Raw genomic sequence first — 17937 nt, forward strand, 5'->3', positions numbered from 1 at the left:
TTTTCCCAAAATGCCCTGCTGTTCCTTAGTTTGTTTTTAAGTGGGAAATGCTAATTTTCCATATAGCACCCTTCTCTGGGTTGATAGCACTTGCATATTAACGTACATGACTCTGCCATGGGTTCTAATTTCAATTGGCTTTCTTAGGCATGGAGGCAGACCCTTGCCTTAAAGAGAGTCTGTCTTCCTTTCCAGCTCTGGAGTCCTGCAGCCTGAGAACAGACAGATCCCGAGTTAGCATCACAAGTGGTGTAGAAAGGAAGAAAGCCCCAGAATCTCTTAGATCAGAGGTCGGTCCCATCCCTGACTTTTGTCAAGGAGGAGTTGAGGAAAGTTTATGGAAAGCACGCAGAGCTGACTGAAGTCACAGATTTCCTAACCAGTGCAATTACACAAAAAGTGCCAGCTGGAGCCCCGCCCCCCCCCCCACCATGCTCCCCACTGAAGGGTTAGCTCTGAGTGAGCAACTTCCAGAGATTTGCAGCAGGAGACTTGGGGGTGTAATTTAGGAGTTGGCAGGATGCTGAAGTGCACTGTTAAAGATCATGCTTTATTTAACATTTAGCAAGTATATCAGGCATTACCACAAGCCCTGCATGAAGAGCCTCCTGGGCTTTTAGTAAAGAGCAAAGGGCAAAATATTTGCAGTGCAAGGCTGCGGGTGCAATTCAGTGATACCACAGGCTTTGACTGTGTGAGATCCGGGGCTCAATGCCCAACTTACACACTTTGTACACTCACACATGCTCATTAACACACATGCATGCACTCACACACACACACACACACACACACACACATAGTGAAAGTTGGAAGTGATACTCATCGAGTCAGGTCATCACAGCTAACCTTCTCCAGTTTCCATTCCACCCTAACATCCATTAAATAAACCTTGAGTTTCAAATAAGCACAGTGTCACTTAGAATGAATTCTACATTTCCCAGTAGTTCAGAAAGTTTCAAAAGAAATATTGCTGGCTAAGGATCTAGCTCAGTGGTAGAGCACTTGTCATAGCATGCTTAAGGCCTTGTGTTCAACTCCCTAGTACAGACAAAAAGAATAAGAAATAATGATATTTTTGCCCCACCAAATAATAATAACAACAACAGAAATTTATAGTTGGGGCCCAGGCATCTGTGTTTTTTGAAGGTTGCCAGATGATTCTATTGTACAGCCAGGTCTGGCCTAGGCCATGCCTCAAATCACAAAACAGAAAGCAACTGAAGTACGCCTCCCTAGCCCTTAAATTCTGTTCACAAAACCAAAACAAACAGAGGAAACCTGCATCACAGCCCAGGCTCTGGAACTGACTTTACCATTCACAGCCTTCCAGTGGACTCATCACCCAGTCTTCACTCTGAGCCTCTGGGGAGTAGACCCACTAAGTTTCAAATCCTGCCTACATCTCAAGGGTTTTACACCTGGTTTTGTACACAAGGAAACAACTTTTCCAGGAGTTCCAAATACTTCTTCCTCGTTCTCTATCTGCTACCAATGAAGGCCACAGTCAGAAGCTAAGATGAAGCCTCTTCTCTCAGAGCTGTAGAGCAAGCACCTAGGTACGCTCTCGGCCTGATTGCAGGAGGCAGGGGAGAAGACTCAACTTCCTTCCTCATTAGCCAGTTACATTATTTAGTGGGGATTTGGGTTACTTGGAAAAGATATGATAGCAGCTGTTTTCCTAAATAACAATCAATTTCCTGTCGGGGGATCTAACCAATTTGAAGAAAGACTAGAAAAGTAAATGAGTCGGGAGAGGATCCACGGGCAAACTGGTTGCCATGCAGCCATGAAAACCTGAGTTCAGATAGCCAGTACCCAGTAAAAGCTGGGTGTGGTCATGCATGCCAGTAGCCCCAGCACTGGGAGGAGTGGACACGTGCAGATCACAGGGCATGCTGGGCAGCCACCCCAGCCACTGGGCAAGCTCCAGGCTGAGTGAAAGAACTATTCTCAAAAATGTAATGGAGAACAACAGGATGACACCTTCTACATCCACCTCTGGCTTCCATCATGAGTATATACACCTTACATTTAGCCTACACACACACACACACACACACACACACACACACACACGAGAGAGAGAGAGAGAGAGAGAGAGAGAGAGAGAGAGAGAGAGAGAGAGAGAGGAGAGAGAGAGAGAGAGAGAGAGAGAGAGAGACAGAGAGAGAGAGACAGAGACACACACAGAGAGACAGAGACAGAAAATGAGAATTATTTAAGAAACTAAATGGTATCCTTATTTGAAAGTTTGCTTTCATTCTCTTTCATTGTTTTTCTTCCTGTTTCTGAGAAGTATCTTTTTTCTTCTAAAATAATGAATTTGAGGCTCAGTAACTCTCAGACAGAGGCAACTTCCTCTCTCAGGGGCTACTTGGCAACACTTGGAAAGATTCTCAGCTGCCATAGTGAGGGAGGGAAGGGCACCAGAGGACATGACTGGCATGTAGGTCTACACTGAATAAGGCGGTGGAAAACCCCTATACACATAAAATAATAAGGTAAAAAATTTTTAAATACATATATATTTTTTAAAGAGTCTAGAAAGAAGGGATATTAAGAGCACTTCTCTCACAGAGGACTTGAGTTCAGTTCCCATGTCAGAAGGTTCACAACTAACTACCTGTAATACTAGCTCCAGAAGACCTGACACCATCTGGCCTCTGTAAGTGCCTTCTTGCATATGCACATACACATATACATATAAATAAAAAATAAAAATAAACATTTTATTAAATATAGCTTTGGGCCAGGCATGGTGGTGCACGCCTTTAATCCCAGCACTCGGGAGGCAGAGGCAGGCAGGTCACTGTGAGTTTGAGGCCAGCCTGGTCTACAAAGCAAGTCCAGGACAGCCAAGACTACACAGAGAACCCCTGTCTCAAAAACCAAAAACAAACCAAAAAAAAGTGGCCTTCCAAGGTAGGCCGCTTACACTAACATCAACTTATAATAGCTGCCCATTGTAGGCCACTTATGATAACACCCAGAAACCAAGTCACATAAAACTCCAAGGTCTCATGAAGAGGACGTTGGTTTGCTGAAGAGAGCTCTTACTAGCCTCTTAGAGCTGACTATAAAACTTGGGTAAATTTTACAAGTTGGTTGTTAAACGTAATTGCTGTTAACTATTAATTCTGTGGTTGGGTACGGTGGTACACACCTGGAATCCCAGCCTGTGAAAGGCAGAGACAAGAGGATTTTAAACTAGGAGGCCAGCCAGGGCTGCATATGTTAACACTGTATCAAAAAAGAAAAAAAAAAAATAGAATTAAGGTTTTCTGAAATGGCTCAGCCGTTAGTTAAGAGCACTAGTTGCTCTTTTAGAGGACCCAGGTTCAATTCCCAGCAGCCTCATGGCAGCTCTGAACTGCCCATAGCTCCAGTCCCAGCAAATCTGATGCCCTTTTCTGGCCTTCACAGAAACCAGGCACATACATAGTACACAAGTATATATGCAGACAGAACACCCATACTTTTTAAATTTTTTAAATTCTACACACTTAGAATTAAATAAATTATATTAAAGCAAAAGTAGTAAATATTCAAAGCTTCTAACTTTCTGGCTGCATTAGTGTGTTTTGCCATCGGCTATGTTCTCGTGCTTATTTGTGAGTTGTCTCGTTGTGTACCAGTGACGTCACGTGGGTAGTTCAGAACTGACCCAGGGCTGGGAGTAGGGGTGTGGGTAGTTATTCCATAGGAATCAGCAAATGTTAGGAATCAGGATTTGAGTTGCTGTATAGACCAATGCCTCTAAGCTTTTCCACTCATGACTTCTCTTCACCTGATGAGATTTTACATTGCCCTGGGTGTATAGGTATATGAAATAGATGCACAAATAAACATTTGCTGACAATAAATTTTGAAAAAAATATTAAAAGTTCTTTGGGAGATACACACACACACTAATTAAAGGTCAAAGCAATTTTGCACTCTGATGTCATGGGTGTGCCCATTTGTCTAACACAATGCAATCCAAAGATAAACTAATTCAATACTTACATGTAGCAAAATGGTAAAAAGCCATTTGTAATCAAACCTTTGTGTCTCTACAAGAGCAGAAAACGTTGTGTGCAGAGTGAAGACTGCAGTTTATAGCACAGAGTTGTCACAAGTCTAAGCTGAGATGTTTCATGCAGCCTTCAGTGGCAGTGCATATTGTGACAGCATGCACAGTTTAGAGTTCACATTTTTGTGTTCAAGTTCAAGGCTACAGTGAAGCCATGTAATACAGTAAGGGCAGATATTTCCAGAAACACTTTGGATTCATCACACATTTGATTTTGAATTAATTTGTAGCTGTAACGCTTTTAGAAACCTTTTACTATTGCCAAATAGTAAAGGGCCCTCCCACATTCAGTTACATGGCACCATGTGGCATCAAGCTTTTAATTTACAAACCTTTGGACTAAATGTAAATGATGGAGAAAATTTGAATAATCCAGGTTAAATTAAAAAGTGTGTTAATCCAGGGGTGACCTTATATGCCTGCAGAACCAGCTACTGTGCAAGGCTGGCCCCAGCCACACAGCCAGGCCCCCTTTCAAGGGGAGAAAAGAAACCTTAAAATGTGTTGTGTGTTTAGCCATAACTCAGAAGGAGAGATGATGAAACGCTCTTCCATTATTCAAAGGATTGTGCAATTCATCATCCCAACAAAATTCCAATCAATTTCTTCTTTGTTTCATTGGTATTTCTCATTAGCATAAATAGCTCTGTGGACCAGCAGCTACGCAGGCACACTGCTGATCTGTCACTTCCCTCAGACACATAAGCTCTGCAAGTTCAATAAAAGGAGCTATTTAATTAAAGAACTAAATTTCCAGTGAGGAGCATTGGAGGTTTTAATCTTGCCTACAAACTGTATGCTGCTCATCCTATAGCAAGCCTGGATCCAGTATATTAGGCCAGCGTTTCCAGTAATTTATCAGTACAGTTCTTCTGAAGATACAAGAGCGAAGCAAGTACTTTGGATCATTTCTTACCTCCTGGGGTCAGGAATAGTGACATCAAGTTATATAAGTGAGAATCCTATTGATGACTTTCTTTCCCCTGATCCAGAAAAAAAAAATTTTAATGCGTTTCTGTGTGCACAAACTCTTCCCAGTTCTTCAGACAAGCCTTCCACTGCCAGGCAGACTGAACTGCCAGTAGTGGGTCACAGTGGCCAAACTGATCCAGGACACCATTGCAAATAGGGTTTGGCTATTCGCCATTTTTTACCTTGGCACCTGCTCCTCACTGCTCTAGAAGTCAGAATGCCCTTCACTCACTTCCTCTTCCCTTCCAAAGGATTTGCTCTTTCTTTTACTTAGGATGAAAGAAAGAAAAGAAGGAAGGAAGAAAGAATGAAAGAAAGTTAGTTTCAAACAAACCAAACCATGTAAGGCCAGTCAAGAACTCAGATGGCTTCAAACACCAGACTATACCAAATATGTTTGCACACAAACTTCTGCAAATACACAAATGCCAAGAAAATTCTGTAGGGAGCTCTAACCCCACCACAGGCTGCCAGGGAATGAACTGCAAATGTAGGCTTTTGGGTGACAAGATGGTAGTGTGGTGCGTCAGGAAGAAAGTCGGCATTTGAAGACAGATACATCCAGGCTTGACACCTAGATTTCCTGTCTAAATGAATGAGTGACCTTGGGCACATCTCGGCTTTTGGTTTCCTTTCACGTAAAGATAGAGGTGATGTGACCCACACACGGGGTTGCTGTGAGAAACGGATTGAGAAGAGGAAGAGTAGAAATGCACCAAGAAGTACAAGTTGGAATGATGTCATCCATTCTTTCTGACCAATAGAGATACATAAGGATGAGCTGCCTCCAAAACCCAAGGGATTAAATCTCTGATGGTGGAATTTAGATTACTGGGATAGTTAATCTTGTCAGCCTAGTAGGCTTTGGAATCACCATGAAGGCATACTTCTGGGTGAATCTATGAGAGTGTTTCCAGAGAGAGCAGGGAAGACCCAGCCTGAATGTGGGTGGCACCAGCCAGTGGAATCAGGTTTCAGACTGTGTGTGTGTGTGTGTGTGTGTGTGTGTGTGTGAAGGAGAAAGGGTCCAGGTGGCGCCAGCACTCACCTCCCTCTGCTGCCCGACTGCTTACAATGAGCAGGGCTGTCCCACAGCCCTGTACCTTGCCTTCTATGCCTTGGTTGACTCATCCCCTAAGCTGTGAGCCAAAACTAAACCCTTTGTTTCTGTAAGTCACCATGTGGGAGACCATCAGGGCCGAAAGGAGGTGCTTCTTTCAGCATTGGTCAGAGAAGAGAGGCTTTGTTTCCGCAGAGAGTGAGTGAGCAGCTAAGGCAGAAAGGCATGGCTGTTAGTGACGGTTAAGTGCTCAGCTTTAAATATTGGTATCACTGCCCCCACCAAGCCTCAGGGGACAGTGAAGGATGTAAGGAGGACTGGGAAGTGCTGTGGAATGTTGTCCTCTGCGCAGGACAGGACACTTGAACGGCTGTGGTTGCCTGTAGATCAAGCCGGTCAGCATTCCAGTGTGGGTGAAGCCGCCCCCTAGCAGAGGCTCTGTGGCAGCTGATGGCTGATCAGCTGATGGAGCGCCATATCCCTTCCGGAGTGTGGCCATAGGTAGATTACCCATAATCCTCTGAATGTCCCCGCACTTGTGCTCATATGGGTAGTATTCTGAGTTTGGCGGGTTATAGTTTTTAAAAAGAAGAAGAGGAAGGGGAGGAAGAAGTAAAATTGAAAAGGGGAATGTGTCTGGTATAAGGAAGAAGAGGAGTATGGGTGGATATAGCCAAACTACCTTGTACACGTAATATGAAAGCCTCAAAGAATAAATGGATTATTTTTTTAAAGTACACATCTGAAGCCAGGTGGTGGCGCACACCTTTAATCCCAGCTCTCAGAAGGCAGGGGGACATGGATCTCTGAGTTTAAGGCCAGCCTGGCCTACAGAGCAAGTCCCCAGGACAGCCAGGACTGTTATACTGAGAAAACTTGACTCAAAAAAATTTTTTTTAATTAAATTAAATAATGCACACCTGAGCCAGGCATGGTGGCGCTCACCTTTAATGTCAGCACACATGTGGCAGATGCAGACAGGTAACTGTGAGTTTGAGGCTAGCCTGGTCAACATAGTAAGCTGCATACAGAACACACAGAACTACAACGTGAGACCCTGTCTCAAACAGAACAAAACAAAAATATAGCACAGCTTTGGACTAGATATGTAACTTAGTGACAGAATGCTCACCCTGGGTCTAACCCTCAGTTCAGTTACTTACTTAATTAGTTAAAGACATGGCTCTCAGGATGTGTTCATTCTGAGCGCACCTGTGAGAGCCCATAACATGTGAGACCATGATAGCGATTCTGTAATATTATCCAAGGTTACATTGGCGCAGCCCTAAAGGGACTGGCAGGACTTGGAGCCTGCTCTATGTTGCCAGGCTTTCAATAAACTCTTGATGCATGAGAGAAATCAATAAGGAATTATTTCAGATAGCAATGAGAAGTGACTGTGCATTGTACACTGTATCTCTCAGTGGACTCTATAATTAATCGTTTTTAATATTGATTTCATTTTAATGTGTTGAGATGTATATACACATATATATATCACGGGAAGATCAATTATGAGCAAGCCAAAAATATGTTTGGAAAATTTCCTAAATATTTTAAAATACCTTCTTTATCTCTTTGCCCAGTATTTGACCAATTAAGCCTTAAATTGTTCAGTCCAACCACACAGGCCAGGATTTTTTTTTTTTTTAAATATAATTGCTGTAATACAAAGAAGGCATGAGTAAGAAGCTGAAGAATGGGGCTGCCTTCCAATCCTTTCAATGAGAAAATTCCCAGAAATGTGGGAAAACTGCCGGAAATGCCTGGCTAATGTGACTGGCCGTGCATATTCTGTCAGGCTGAAAGCCAGCATGTTCCCACTGGTTCCCAGCGTCTTGTGGCAACTCCACTCTGGGGAGCAAGGCCAGTCCCTCCAAGCCAGCAGCTATGAGAGAGACACAAGGATGCCCAAAGCCCCTTCCTCTCCAGGGCAGGTAGACTCTGCCCTTCCCATGGTTGGCATCACTCAAATAAAAGGTTGCCACTTCCTAGAGGCAGCACTTAGCGTATCCTTGCATCTCCCCATTTGCCACCTTACATGGCCACTGCACCTAGCCCCACAGGGCACTCCATGAAGCCTGTTGAACTGGACCAGACATCTGTAGCTTCCGATCCCAGTTATCACCATTATAATTAAGTTACTCAAAGCAGAATAATAATTCCACTGACAAAAGTCACAAACAGCATTTGGAATGCAGCTGCCTTTGCAAATCTTACCCCACAGACTGATAGCATGGCACGTAGGTGGATGTTTCCTCTTGGGATGCAGAGGAATCTGCTCCAGGAGGAATCTGGTGACACGCAGGTGCTTTCTGCTTCCGATCTGGTGTGGGGTACTGTGGCAAGCAGGAAGTTCAGTCCGTACCGTTACACAGGCACTTTGCCTAGAATTCGGGAAGAAAGCCACTTCCTCCATCCTTCTTAAGAGGAATGACTCCAGAACACAAATCTGCGCAGCAGTTGCATTCTTGGGATGCTTAAGACAATGCTCATCTTCTCACAAGACTCTTGTAAATCCGAGCAGAGGAGAGAAAGCCTGTTGGTTAGCCTCGCCTTAGCATGGTCCCTGGGAGTCCGGGTCCTTCCAGGGTGAGACAGTGTAAGCTCATTCTGTAGTATGCGCATACATACATACACACACACAAACACACATACTCACACATACACAAACACACACACTCACACAAACACACTCACACATACACACACAAACACACACACTCACACACATACATACTCACACATACACACACAAACACACACACTCACACACATACATGCACACGCACACATGCACGCAGCATGAAAATATGTGATCCCTGCACCTTTTTCTATGCCCTAAACAGCAGATTCACTCCATTATGTATGTATAGGCCTGCATCTCCTGCACACAGCTGTAAATGACAAACCATCTCACCATTCAATGCAAATGAACACTCGGACAGGGAAGGGGAAAGCTGGTCCTCAGCCAGCATGGCCGAAGTTCTTCATGTCTAGAATAAACACCTTCGTCTTTTCCATGAAAAAGAACGGTTGCTTGTTTATTATCTACAATTAGCATTTCACAATCCTCTAGAAAGATAGACAGACAGGCTACCCCTGATATATGGAGCTTTCGGGTTTTGAGTTGAACAGCGCTGTTCACAGCTCCACGTGGAACCTGCTCATTAATTATTAAAAGTCATTTCTTACAGCATGGTTTATAATTTGCCACAGAATGATAACCAAGGAGGTCTTGATAAATTAATTGGAAGGGTTCTCCCGAGGTAGCTCTGGTGCTTTGTTAAGGCATTTATTTTAAGAGTAATTCTCAGTAGAATTTATCAGCAAATTGCTCCATAGATCTTCAGCATTAGATTATCCCCCATTAGGAAAATTATAATTCTTTTTGTCCCAGTAATGAAAGAAAAAATGAAACTATCTTCAAACCATTCTAGCTTGGCTGTTGGCCCTTATGTCAGTAATTTCTGGAATGGTCCCTCAGAAGCTATCATGCACGAAGCTCGGGGAAAGGGATAAAGAGCAGAGTGAGGAAAAGCAAAGATTAGAATTCAAATAAATGCCACCAAGTGAAGAAAGCTCAAGAAAGGGCCAGAGAAGGAGAGAACCGCCCCTCAGGGAAGCTGCTGTGGGGGAGGGGCTGAGCAGGAAGGAAGCCTACTCTCCTGTTGGTGCTTGCTGAGACTGCAGTGTGTTCCCTGATGGTAAACAAGGAGTGGGCACCGACAACGAACTGCCCTTGTGCCCTGTAGTCGCCCCTGGGCACACATGAGTCAGAGGGACAGGTGGGAGATCTGCCCACCTGCTGAGTGGAAAGGAGATCCCAGTGAGACCACGTAGCGAGCAGTCTTTCTCTTTCCGTGTATCCTGTGTTTTCTCTTCCCTGTGAGTAGAGAATACATGAATCCTGTGCTTACTGAGAGCTCAGCTGCAACCACCACTCACTGGCTCTTCCAGTGCTCTTTGAAGGTGGAAGGGCCCTGCCTCAGCGGATTGGGCCAAAACCTGCCTCACCAAGCCAATGAGCATAGTGGATTTTCTGGGGTTTGTTTATTTGTGTCTAGTCTTGAGTGGGTAGCAGTGGCCATTACAGACTGTGTTTTGAGGATGTCTTTGAGGTGTCCAGTCACTGAGTTTCTCTCTAGTACCCTGTGGTGCTGTCTCAACTGTGACAGCTGGGAAAGAGTAAAGTGAAGTGACTAAGAGATGTTTTCGTAGTACAGAATTGGTTTACATCTCAAAATGGATCAGAGAAAGACACTAAAAGTAGAAAGGGGACGAGTTGGAAGGAGACAGGAGGTCATTAGGAGTAGACTGGGCAAGAGCAGGGGAGTGGCGACCCTGATTGTTTCATATACCACTGCTATGTCTTAGGAACGTGCCAAAATCAGAGACATTTTAACCTTTAAAAACAGAGATAAAACGCAAGCTCTCAGGGACCGAGGGCACTTACAAGATCACCGCTCAATCAGGCTCTTTTCGTCTGGTTCCGAGTGGCTAGCAGTGACATCCCGGAGCGTAGGCTGCGCAGTCTAAGGTGGCCCCTCACAGGTCTGTCCCACCCTGCTGCCATTCTCTGCATGTTTGGGAAGCCCCACTCAGCCTGCTTTGTTTGTTCTTGTAGATCATGCAGCAGATGAGTGACCATCGTTATGACAAGCTCACTGTACCCGACGACATGGCTGCCAACTGTATCTATCTAAATATCCCCAGCAAAGGCCATGTCTTGCTGCACCGAACCCCAGAAGAGTACCCAGAAAGTGCAAAGGTAAAAACCCCATCTGTCCTGCAGCTAGCCACTCTGGGGACTTTCCCACGGTGACAAAAGAGGACTCCATTTTGCTGTACATATCAAAACACCGAGGCAGCAGAAAGGACCGTCGAGAGTAAAGGGGCCATTATTAAGGCCTACACAAGATCCTGCAAGCCCAGGGACCAGACCGCAGGTCTCCACTGCCTCAGTGCTAGGGTTACAAGTATAAGTCAGCACACCCGGCTTCATCTACATGGATTCTTGCAAAGGTGCTCAGGCATGCCAGGCCATCGCTTTACCAATCAAATCATTTCTTCAACCCTCGCTCTACTTTTTACAGAGACTAGGTTTATCCTCTGATTGGGGCGGGGGGGGGGGGGGGAGGCGTTGTCACCCTGTTAGCACATGAAAAGAACCTGGAGGAATGCAGAGGTTATTTTATTCTCTTACCATAATAGACCTGAGGAAAATAGAGGACTCCCGATCTCAGACAAGGGCTAACGGGGCTCGTAAATGAACAATGGATCTTACACTCTTACACACCAGGGTTGTTCACACTGCAGGTTTCTGGGCTCCCAGCCTAGAGTCTGCAATATGAACAAGACCCAAGTCCACAGAGCCCACTTTGAGGACTTCATGCCTCTCCAGCCTCATCGATCACCTAGCAACCGAATGTCATTAGCTGCCTCTCAGTTCAGCCCTGTGTCCATCAACAGTAGAATAACATCAGTAACGCCCTTGTTCACCAGGGGTCTTTCTGGGTCAGGCACCGGGCTGAGCATGCCCGAAGCATGCCTTTAGTCCCTATAACAGCCCTAGAGTAGTAGTGTTGTGAACAGGCTTGGAAGGAACGTCACTTAACTGCAATGGCAGTAGGAAGTTGATGGGACTGGATTTGGAACCCAGCCGGCTCCTACACTGCAACACCGTGTGCTGAATTTTAAGGAACACAGTGTTTCAGAAAGAATCAAGGCAGGTTGCTTTTGAGCAGCATTTTCAAGTACTTGTTTTTTAAAGTGTGTTTTTGATCACAAGGAGGAAAAAAATCTGTGGACTGTTAATTTGATGTTTTGACACATACTTTCCATTACGGTCGAAAGATGCTATAAAATTCTCACCTATAATTTAAGCACAGTGTGACTGGCAGCACGCACTTAACTTACATTCTGTCACGTTTTTCTAGTAGAGTTGGTAAGGAGAGGAACATAAGAGTGTAGTTAAAAGTGCATTAAAGTGAAGAGAGGGAGGGGTGTTCGAACTGAACACGCACCCGTGGGGTTTTGATAACTACTTAATTTAGGAATGACAATGTCAGAGCGAAGGCAGCTCTGGCAGCAGTCACATTGGTGACACGTCCTTCACTTTGAAGTTAAAGCACAGAACAGGAGGTCAACCATGTGTGATCAGCTTAGTGGAGGTCTATGGACATGTGCACCTTGGGTTTAAGTGATGGAAAAGCCTAGATACACAAACTGAATTAGTTCTCTGTCCCTAAGGGTGTTGACATGGGCCATGGTGTAACCCTCACCTCCTCTTCCCTGTTGGTCTGATGTATTTTGATGCTAATTAATAAAAGATCATCACACCTGGGCAGGGCAAATGAGATAGGCGTGGCTAAGGTTCCCGGGGCGTGGGGAGACAGAGAATCTTGGGAAGAAGGCCAGAAGAGAAGAGAGGAGAAGGTTGCGCCATCATTGGTTAGGTGAGAAGCACATGGCCGGTGTGGATGGAGGATTTGGCCCAGATGAAGAACATTAGCAAGTATCTGGGATTATGGATGGGAGATAGCTTGATAGAAATTATTAGAACCAGATGGTGTGGGATTAGGGCAGGTATCCCATACCTGCCCCCACTATGGGAAATAGTTTAGAGGATTGATATCTGCCCTGCCCCAGGTTAACTAAGGCTATTTTAAAATATAACAGGTGTCTATGTCTTGATTGATTGCTGGCGGGTAAGAAAATACTATTGTAATAATGATTATAAGCCTGATAATAAACATTATTATGCCATAGTGCTAAGTTAACAACACCCCCCTCTTGATTCCCACAATCTCGCAGGTTTATGAGAAACTGAAGGACCATCTGCTGATCCCTGTGAGCAATTCGGAAATGGAAAAAGTGGACGGTCTGCTCACCTGCTCCTCTGTTTTTATTAACAAGAAGATGGACTCCTGAGGCAGAGTCCCTCCCCTGTGGCCAGCAAGTGGCCTAGGCCATGCTGGCTGGCGACTGACTCTGTACCCTAACCTCTTGTTTTCCTTGACAATCTACTGTGCCACTGTGCTGCTAACACTTGTTTACAAAAACAAAACAAACAAACAAAAAAAAAAACAAAATTAATTCCAATTTTAATTGCTTCGTTTTCCACACCCCCCTTTTCCTCACGGTGGTACCTAACCTGTGGATTTGCTAATTGAATTAAGCAACCTAGCAAATACAAAACTAACGAATCGTTGAAATGTGATTTATAGTGTGGGAACATTCATTTCAGTGTTTGTGTTATTAGCGTGGAAATGAAATAGTTGCAGGGTATTGTAAAAAACTGTCTTCTTGTTCAGCCAGAGAAGCAAGGGGCTTTTTTTTCTCTGTGTCATGAATCACATTTGATTCCTGTGAAATTCCCTGGCCCATGGGTTTTTCCCAACCCCTGCTCTTCTCAACTCTAAACAAACCTATCTGCTTTCATAGCCACCTTGACCTTGGCTTTATCCAGGGTCTTGCATTCTAGATAACTTCCTGAAGACCCACTCTGTGTGCACTCCTTCTCCTCTGTCTCATGGCCACATCTCCTACCATCACCAGCCCTCCCTCCCTCCATCCTTTCCTTCCCCCCCCCCCCCCCCCCCCCCCTTTCATCCCCTAGAGGAGAACTATGGGTCCTCAGCAGAACTGGCCAAAATCAGAGTGACTGGTGAGACAGGAACCCCACTGAGGTACATCCCTAAAGTGTCTGCCATTAGCACATCTAGGAAGGTATTTGGCCCCAGGAGATAGGTTACAAAGCCTGGAAACACCCCATGTGAATATCTTAGAGAGATGGCACAATTTTGCCTCATGGCTGGTCCTATGGGAATACGGAGGAATTTCTTTTCCACTCGACCTTCCGCCCCTCCCCCCCGCCTTTTCAGCTTCTTTCTGACTCACCTTGTATTTACCCATTAGAATCATCGTGACCTTGAAAAGTCATTTCCTTCAAAAGAGGCTGAGCATCATCTGAAATGCTTGTTGATGGTCTGGTGAGAGCCAGAGGGAGCTGCCCCCACCCAAGGTCTAGGAGCGCAATCAGGAAATGGTTCCTAAAGTCAACCCCAAACAATGTATGAGTCTCCTGTGAAATATCCGTGAATGTTTGCTGTGGAATCCAACTGAAACTCGTTTCCTTTTTAGCCTTCAAATTACACCAACATTCAGCTAGCACAGGTCTCTTACAAAGAACAATGCCACAGGAAAGGAGAGAGCATTCCTTTCTCAAAGCTGGAGGCTCAGGCGAGGGACATGTGTCTTTACAAGGAACCGAACCAGCACAGAAAGCTCACTGCAGGGCTGTCTCTCCTCCTCCCCTCTCTTGGTGATCAGTGTTTCTTATCTTGGTGAGCAAGAGAGAATTGCCTTCGCTGCATTCCCCCTCAGCAGAAAGAAGTGAGAAAGGCCCAGGAAAACCAAGACATCCTTTATTATTATTCCTCTCTAATTCACCTTTCTGAAGAAGTCGGCCCCATCTCTTTCTCGCTGTCTAACTTTAGACTCACATCACATGCGGATATCTAACTATGTGCACCCTGTGACTGAACCATATCTTGGTCACTATCATATCTCAAAACATCTCATCATGGGTGGATAATATGTTCCCCCCTCCCCCCCCGCCCCGGGGCAAAGGAATGTGAGCCACATGCCCAAAGTAATAAAAAAAAAAAATGTTCTCAGCAAATATGGTTGCCTTTTAGGGTTAAGTTTGGCCCTACACTGGCAAAAAGTGGAAATTCTTCCTGTGAGAGGTGAGCATCTCAAAATCAGCCACAGAATAATAACCACCCACTGAGCCGGTATGGGCTAGCCTGCACGTGTTGTCACTAGCAACACCTTCTATCATCCTGATTAAATAACTGCCCTCCGTTATGTTTAGTCAGTTACACGTGAATAGGCTTTTCATTGCGACAGTTTTTTCTACCAGCGGCGGTTTCCAGTTCCCCTTTCCTTTGCTTCCCTCCTTCCTCATTTGTCTTGAGAAAAGGATGAGAGTCTTGGCCCCTTCCCCGTCTTCCTCTGCTCTTTGGACTCCCCGTGTGGTATGATGATGTGGAAACTCCGAAAGCTCGCAGCACAGTAGCATTGTTTCTTTCTTCTCATCAGCATACCGTTATCTTTTGAGAAGGAAAGATGTCACTACCTAAGTTCCCCTCTTGTGTCTTACGAAGACAGGAACACTAACAGCAATGCCTTCTGACACTATAAAGACATGAGGAATTGACATTTAAGTATCAGTTGAGTTAGAATCATTGGGTCAATATGACTTGGTTTAGTGAAAAGGTTATCTAGGAGGACTGTGTCGTTTAGCGCTGTGTCTTTAGCTGGTGGGTTGCTTGCTCTTATGTGCTACTACTAAGGCCGTCATCTCTGCTCTCTAAGGAAAAGTCAGATAGTCTGTAGTTTCACAGTGTGGCTTATGTGGCGTTGCATGTTGGTCCCTGTAACCATTCACTCTTTAACATGCTACAGAATTCAGACATGATTCACATGGGGGTTATCTTCGTGCTTTTTTTTTTTTTTCTTTTTATCTCCTTGCCTGTCATCTGCCAGGCAATGTATGGTTATCCAGTCTGTGTGCCAAAGCCAGTCATACCTCCCACAACCTGTTAGTCCAGAGGAGCTCTGCACCGACACTAGTTTCCTGCCACCCACTCCTATTGTACATTGGTCGAGACAGAATAAAGTGCATTGTGCTGTGCCCGGTGGTGTCTGTCTCTTCTTTCCTTTAACTGTGTTACACAGCTGGCACATTTCTGCATTTCGTTTGGGGCTAAGCTGAATTATTTCTCTTTCTTTGTTCATGATGAGAAATTAAGGGGAGTAGCATGAGGAAGGGAGAGAAACAGGAGAGGCTGGGCAAGTGACTAGGGTCAAAGTACATGCTGTACTGACAGGAAAATGGCTTCCTGAGACCTGTCTCTATGTAAGTGAACACACAGGGATAAAACTGCTTTGGAATGAGCTTTGGTTTTCATTTGTTCTACAGTAAGCATTTTAAAGGAAATTTGAAGGTTATTTTTTATGAGGTTCTTATATTCCAATAACTTCTTGTAAACCCAAAGAGCTGTGTTTTATTAAAAACAACAACAATTTGCTGTAAAAATAAAATCCAATCAATACAAAAAAAAATACTACTTAAAAGGTAAAGATGGGGCTAGCAAAATAGCTCAGCAGCTAAAAGTCCTTACCACAGAAGCTGGACATGCAGAACTCAACCCCTAGGGCCCCATAAGTTGTCCTGTGATATTCACATTTGCAAGGTGGCATGCACACAGCCGTTGCTGTATCTCATACACACACAATGCTAATAATAAATAAAATGTATTTAAATTTTTAATTAAAGAAGAATTACCCAAAATTTTATCACCCATAGATACTACTGCTAACATTTTTGTTACCACATATTTATGAATAGATGTTAATGTAAATTTTTAATAATTTAACATCCTTATAATGTTCTAGAGTCTACTTTTTTTTTTTTTTTTTTTTTTTTTTTTTTGCTCAGCAATATTTCGAGGCATCTCTCCAGCTCAGTAAAGACAGATACATATCATCAGCTATAACAGTCCCAATATTCCGCAATACAGTTAGCGTGGCCCTGTCTAAGTCACACTGTGATATCACACACATCTGTTATGTCCCCATTGCTATTAGGGCTCCTTAGGCTGTCAAAACTCGCCACCTAGAAGCTTCCACACAGCCTCGTAAACCTGTTGTAAGGAGATGTTACACTACACTGTCCACCAGACGCACAGAGCATCCTGACGCTCTTTGGGGAAGCTGTTGATCTACTCATACCCTTTCAGATGATGTCGTTAGTGAATTCTCTACTATTTAGGTTGACACTAAAATTGCCAAGTGACACTCTGCAAACCTGCTCTTGACCAAACAGAAAATAAAACCTAAAAAAAAATTAAAAGAAAGAAAGAAGAAAAAAAAATGAAACCTTCCCTTTCTGAGTGCCAGAGTCTGTGGCTCCTCACCCAGGGAAAGAGGGGTCCTCTCTATGGGAAGCCTGTATGGCAAGGGCTCCCTCACTCATCTTGCCTGAAACCTCTTCTCAGGTGAACTAATACCTTCTTATGATAAGATACAACTGGGAATGCTACTGAAGACTACAAGCCTACAGTAGTTTTAAGAGCACACACTTAAGAAGCACCCAGCCTTGCCAGGCCCTGAGCCACAGCCCCTGTCTTCTGAGAGCTTCCTGCTTGGGAGACGCGGGGAAGTAAGACCTCAAGTACACAGTTTGGACTAAACAACAGGCAACATAGAACTATTAAAGTACAAGGGTTTGGTGGTGTCTGGACTGGGTGTTTCCACGTCTTGTTCAGAGGAGTGATGCTGTGTCTGTCTATCCACAGCAAAGTAGCAAAGAGATTTTTTTTTTTTTTTCTCCCAGAAGCAAAACAAAAGTACAGGCCAGGTACATTGCCAAAAAACAGTGGGATATCTGAGCTGGAGTGGCAGAGCACCAGGTTCCTGTCTGGGACTTTCTTTTATGGGTCCAAGAGGAAGAGGACTTGGTTGCTAAGGAGCAAGACATGATGACTTCAAATCTTGACCGACAGGCATAGGTTCCATAAGGATTTGTTCACGATGCATGTCTTTTCCCATGATGCTTCTGATTTTAATCATATGCACTGCTAATCAAATATAGATATGAGATGGTAGATGGAGGTCCCCCCCCCAAAAAAAAATTCACTCCTTATTGTCTTCCTTACTGAATATACACCCAAAACCAGTCCAGGCTGGATGGACCCATTTCTCTTCATTTCAGGACGTGTTTGAATACAAAAGAGGAATCACCTAAAGAGTGCTCAGG

General features: G+C 44.3%; 1 protein-coding gene across 1 annotated transcript in view; it reads left to right on the forward strand.

Moving 5' to 3' along the window:
• Ddah1 (dimethylarginine dimethylaminohydrolase 1) overlaps positions 1 to 13103 on the forward strand; it is a 131261-nt gene extending 118158 nt beyond the window's left edge. Inside the window, exons 5-6 of the mRNA XM_051165860.1 lie at positions 10735 to 10878; positions 12924 to 13103. Coding sequence (XP_051021817.1) covers positions 10735 to 10878; positions 12924 to 13040 — 261 coding nt within the window. The 3' untranslated portion in view covers positions 13041 to 13103. The remainder of the gene's footprint in view (positions 1 to 10734; positions 10879 to 12923) is intronic.
• The last annotated feature ends 4834 nt before the right edge of the window (positions 13104 to 17937 follow it).

The sequence above is a fragment of the Acomys russatus genome, chromosome 23, assembly GCF_903995435.1.
Source record: "Acomys russatus chromosome 23, mAcoRus1.1, whole genome shotgun sequence".
Classification (NCBI taxonomy): Eukaryota; Metazoa; Chordata; class Mammalia; order Rodentia; family Muridae; genus Acomys; species Acomys russatus.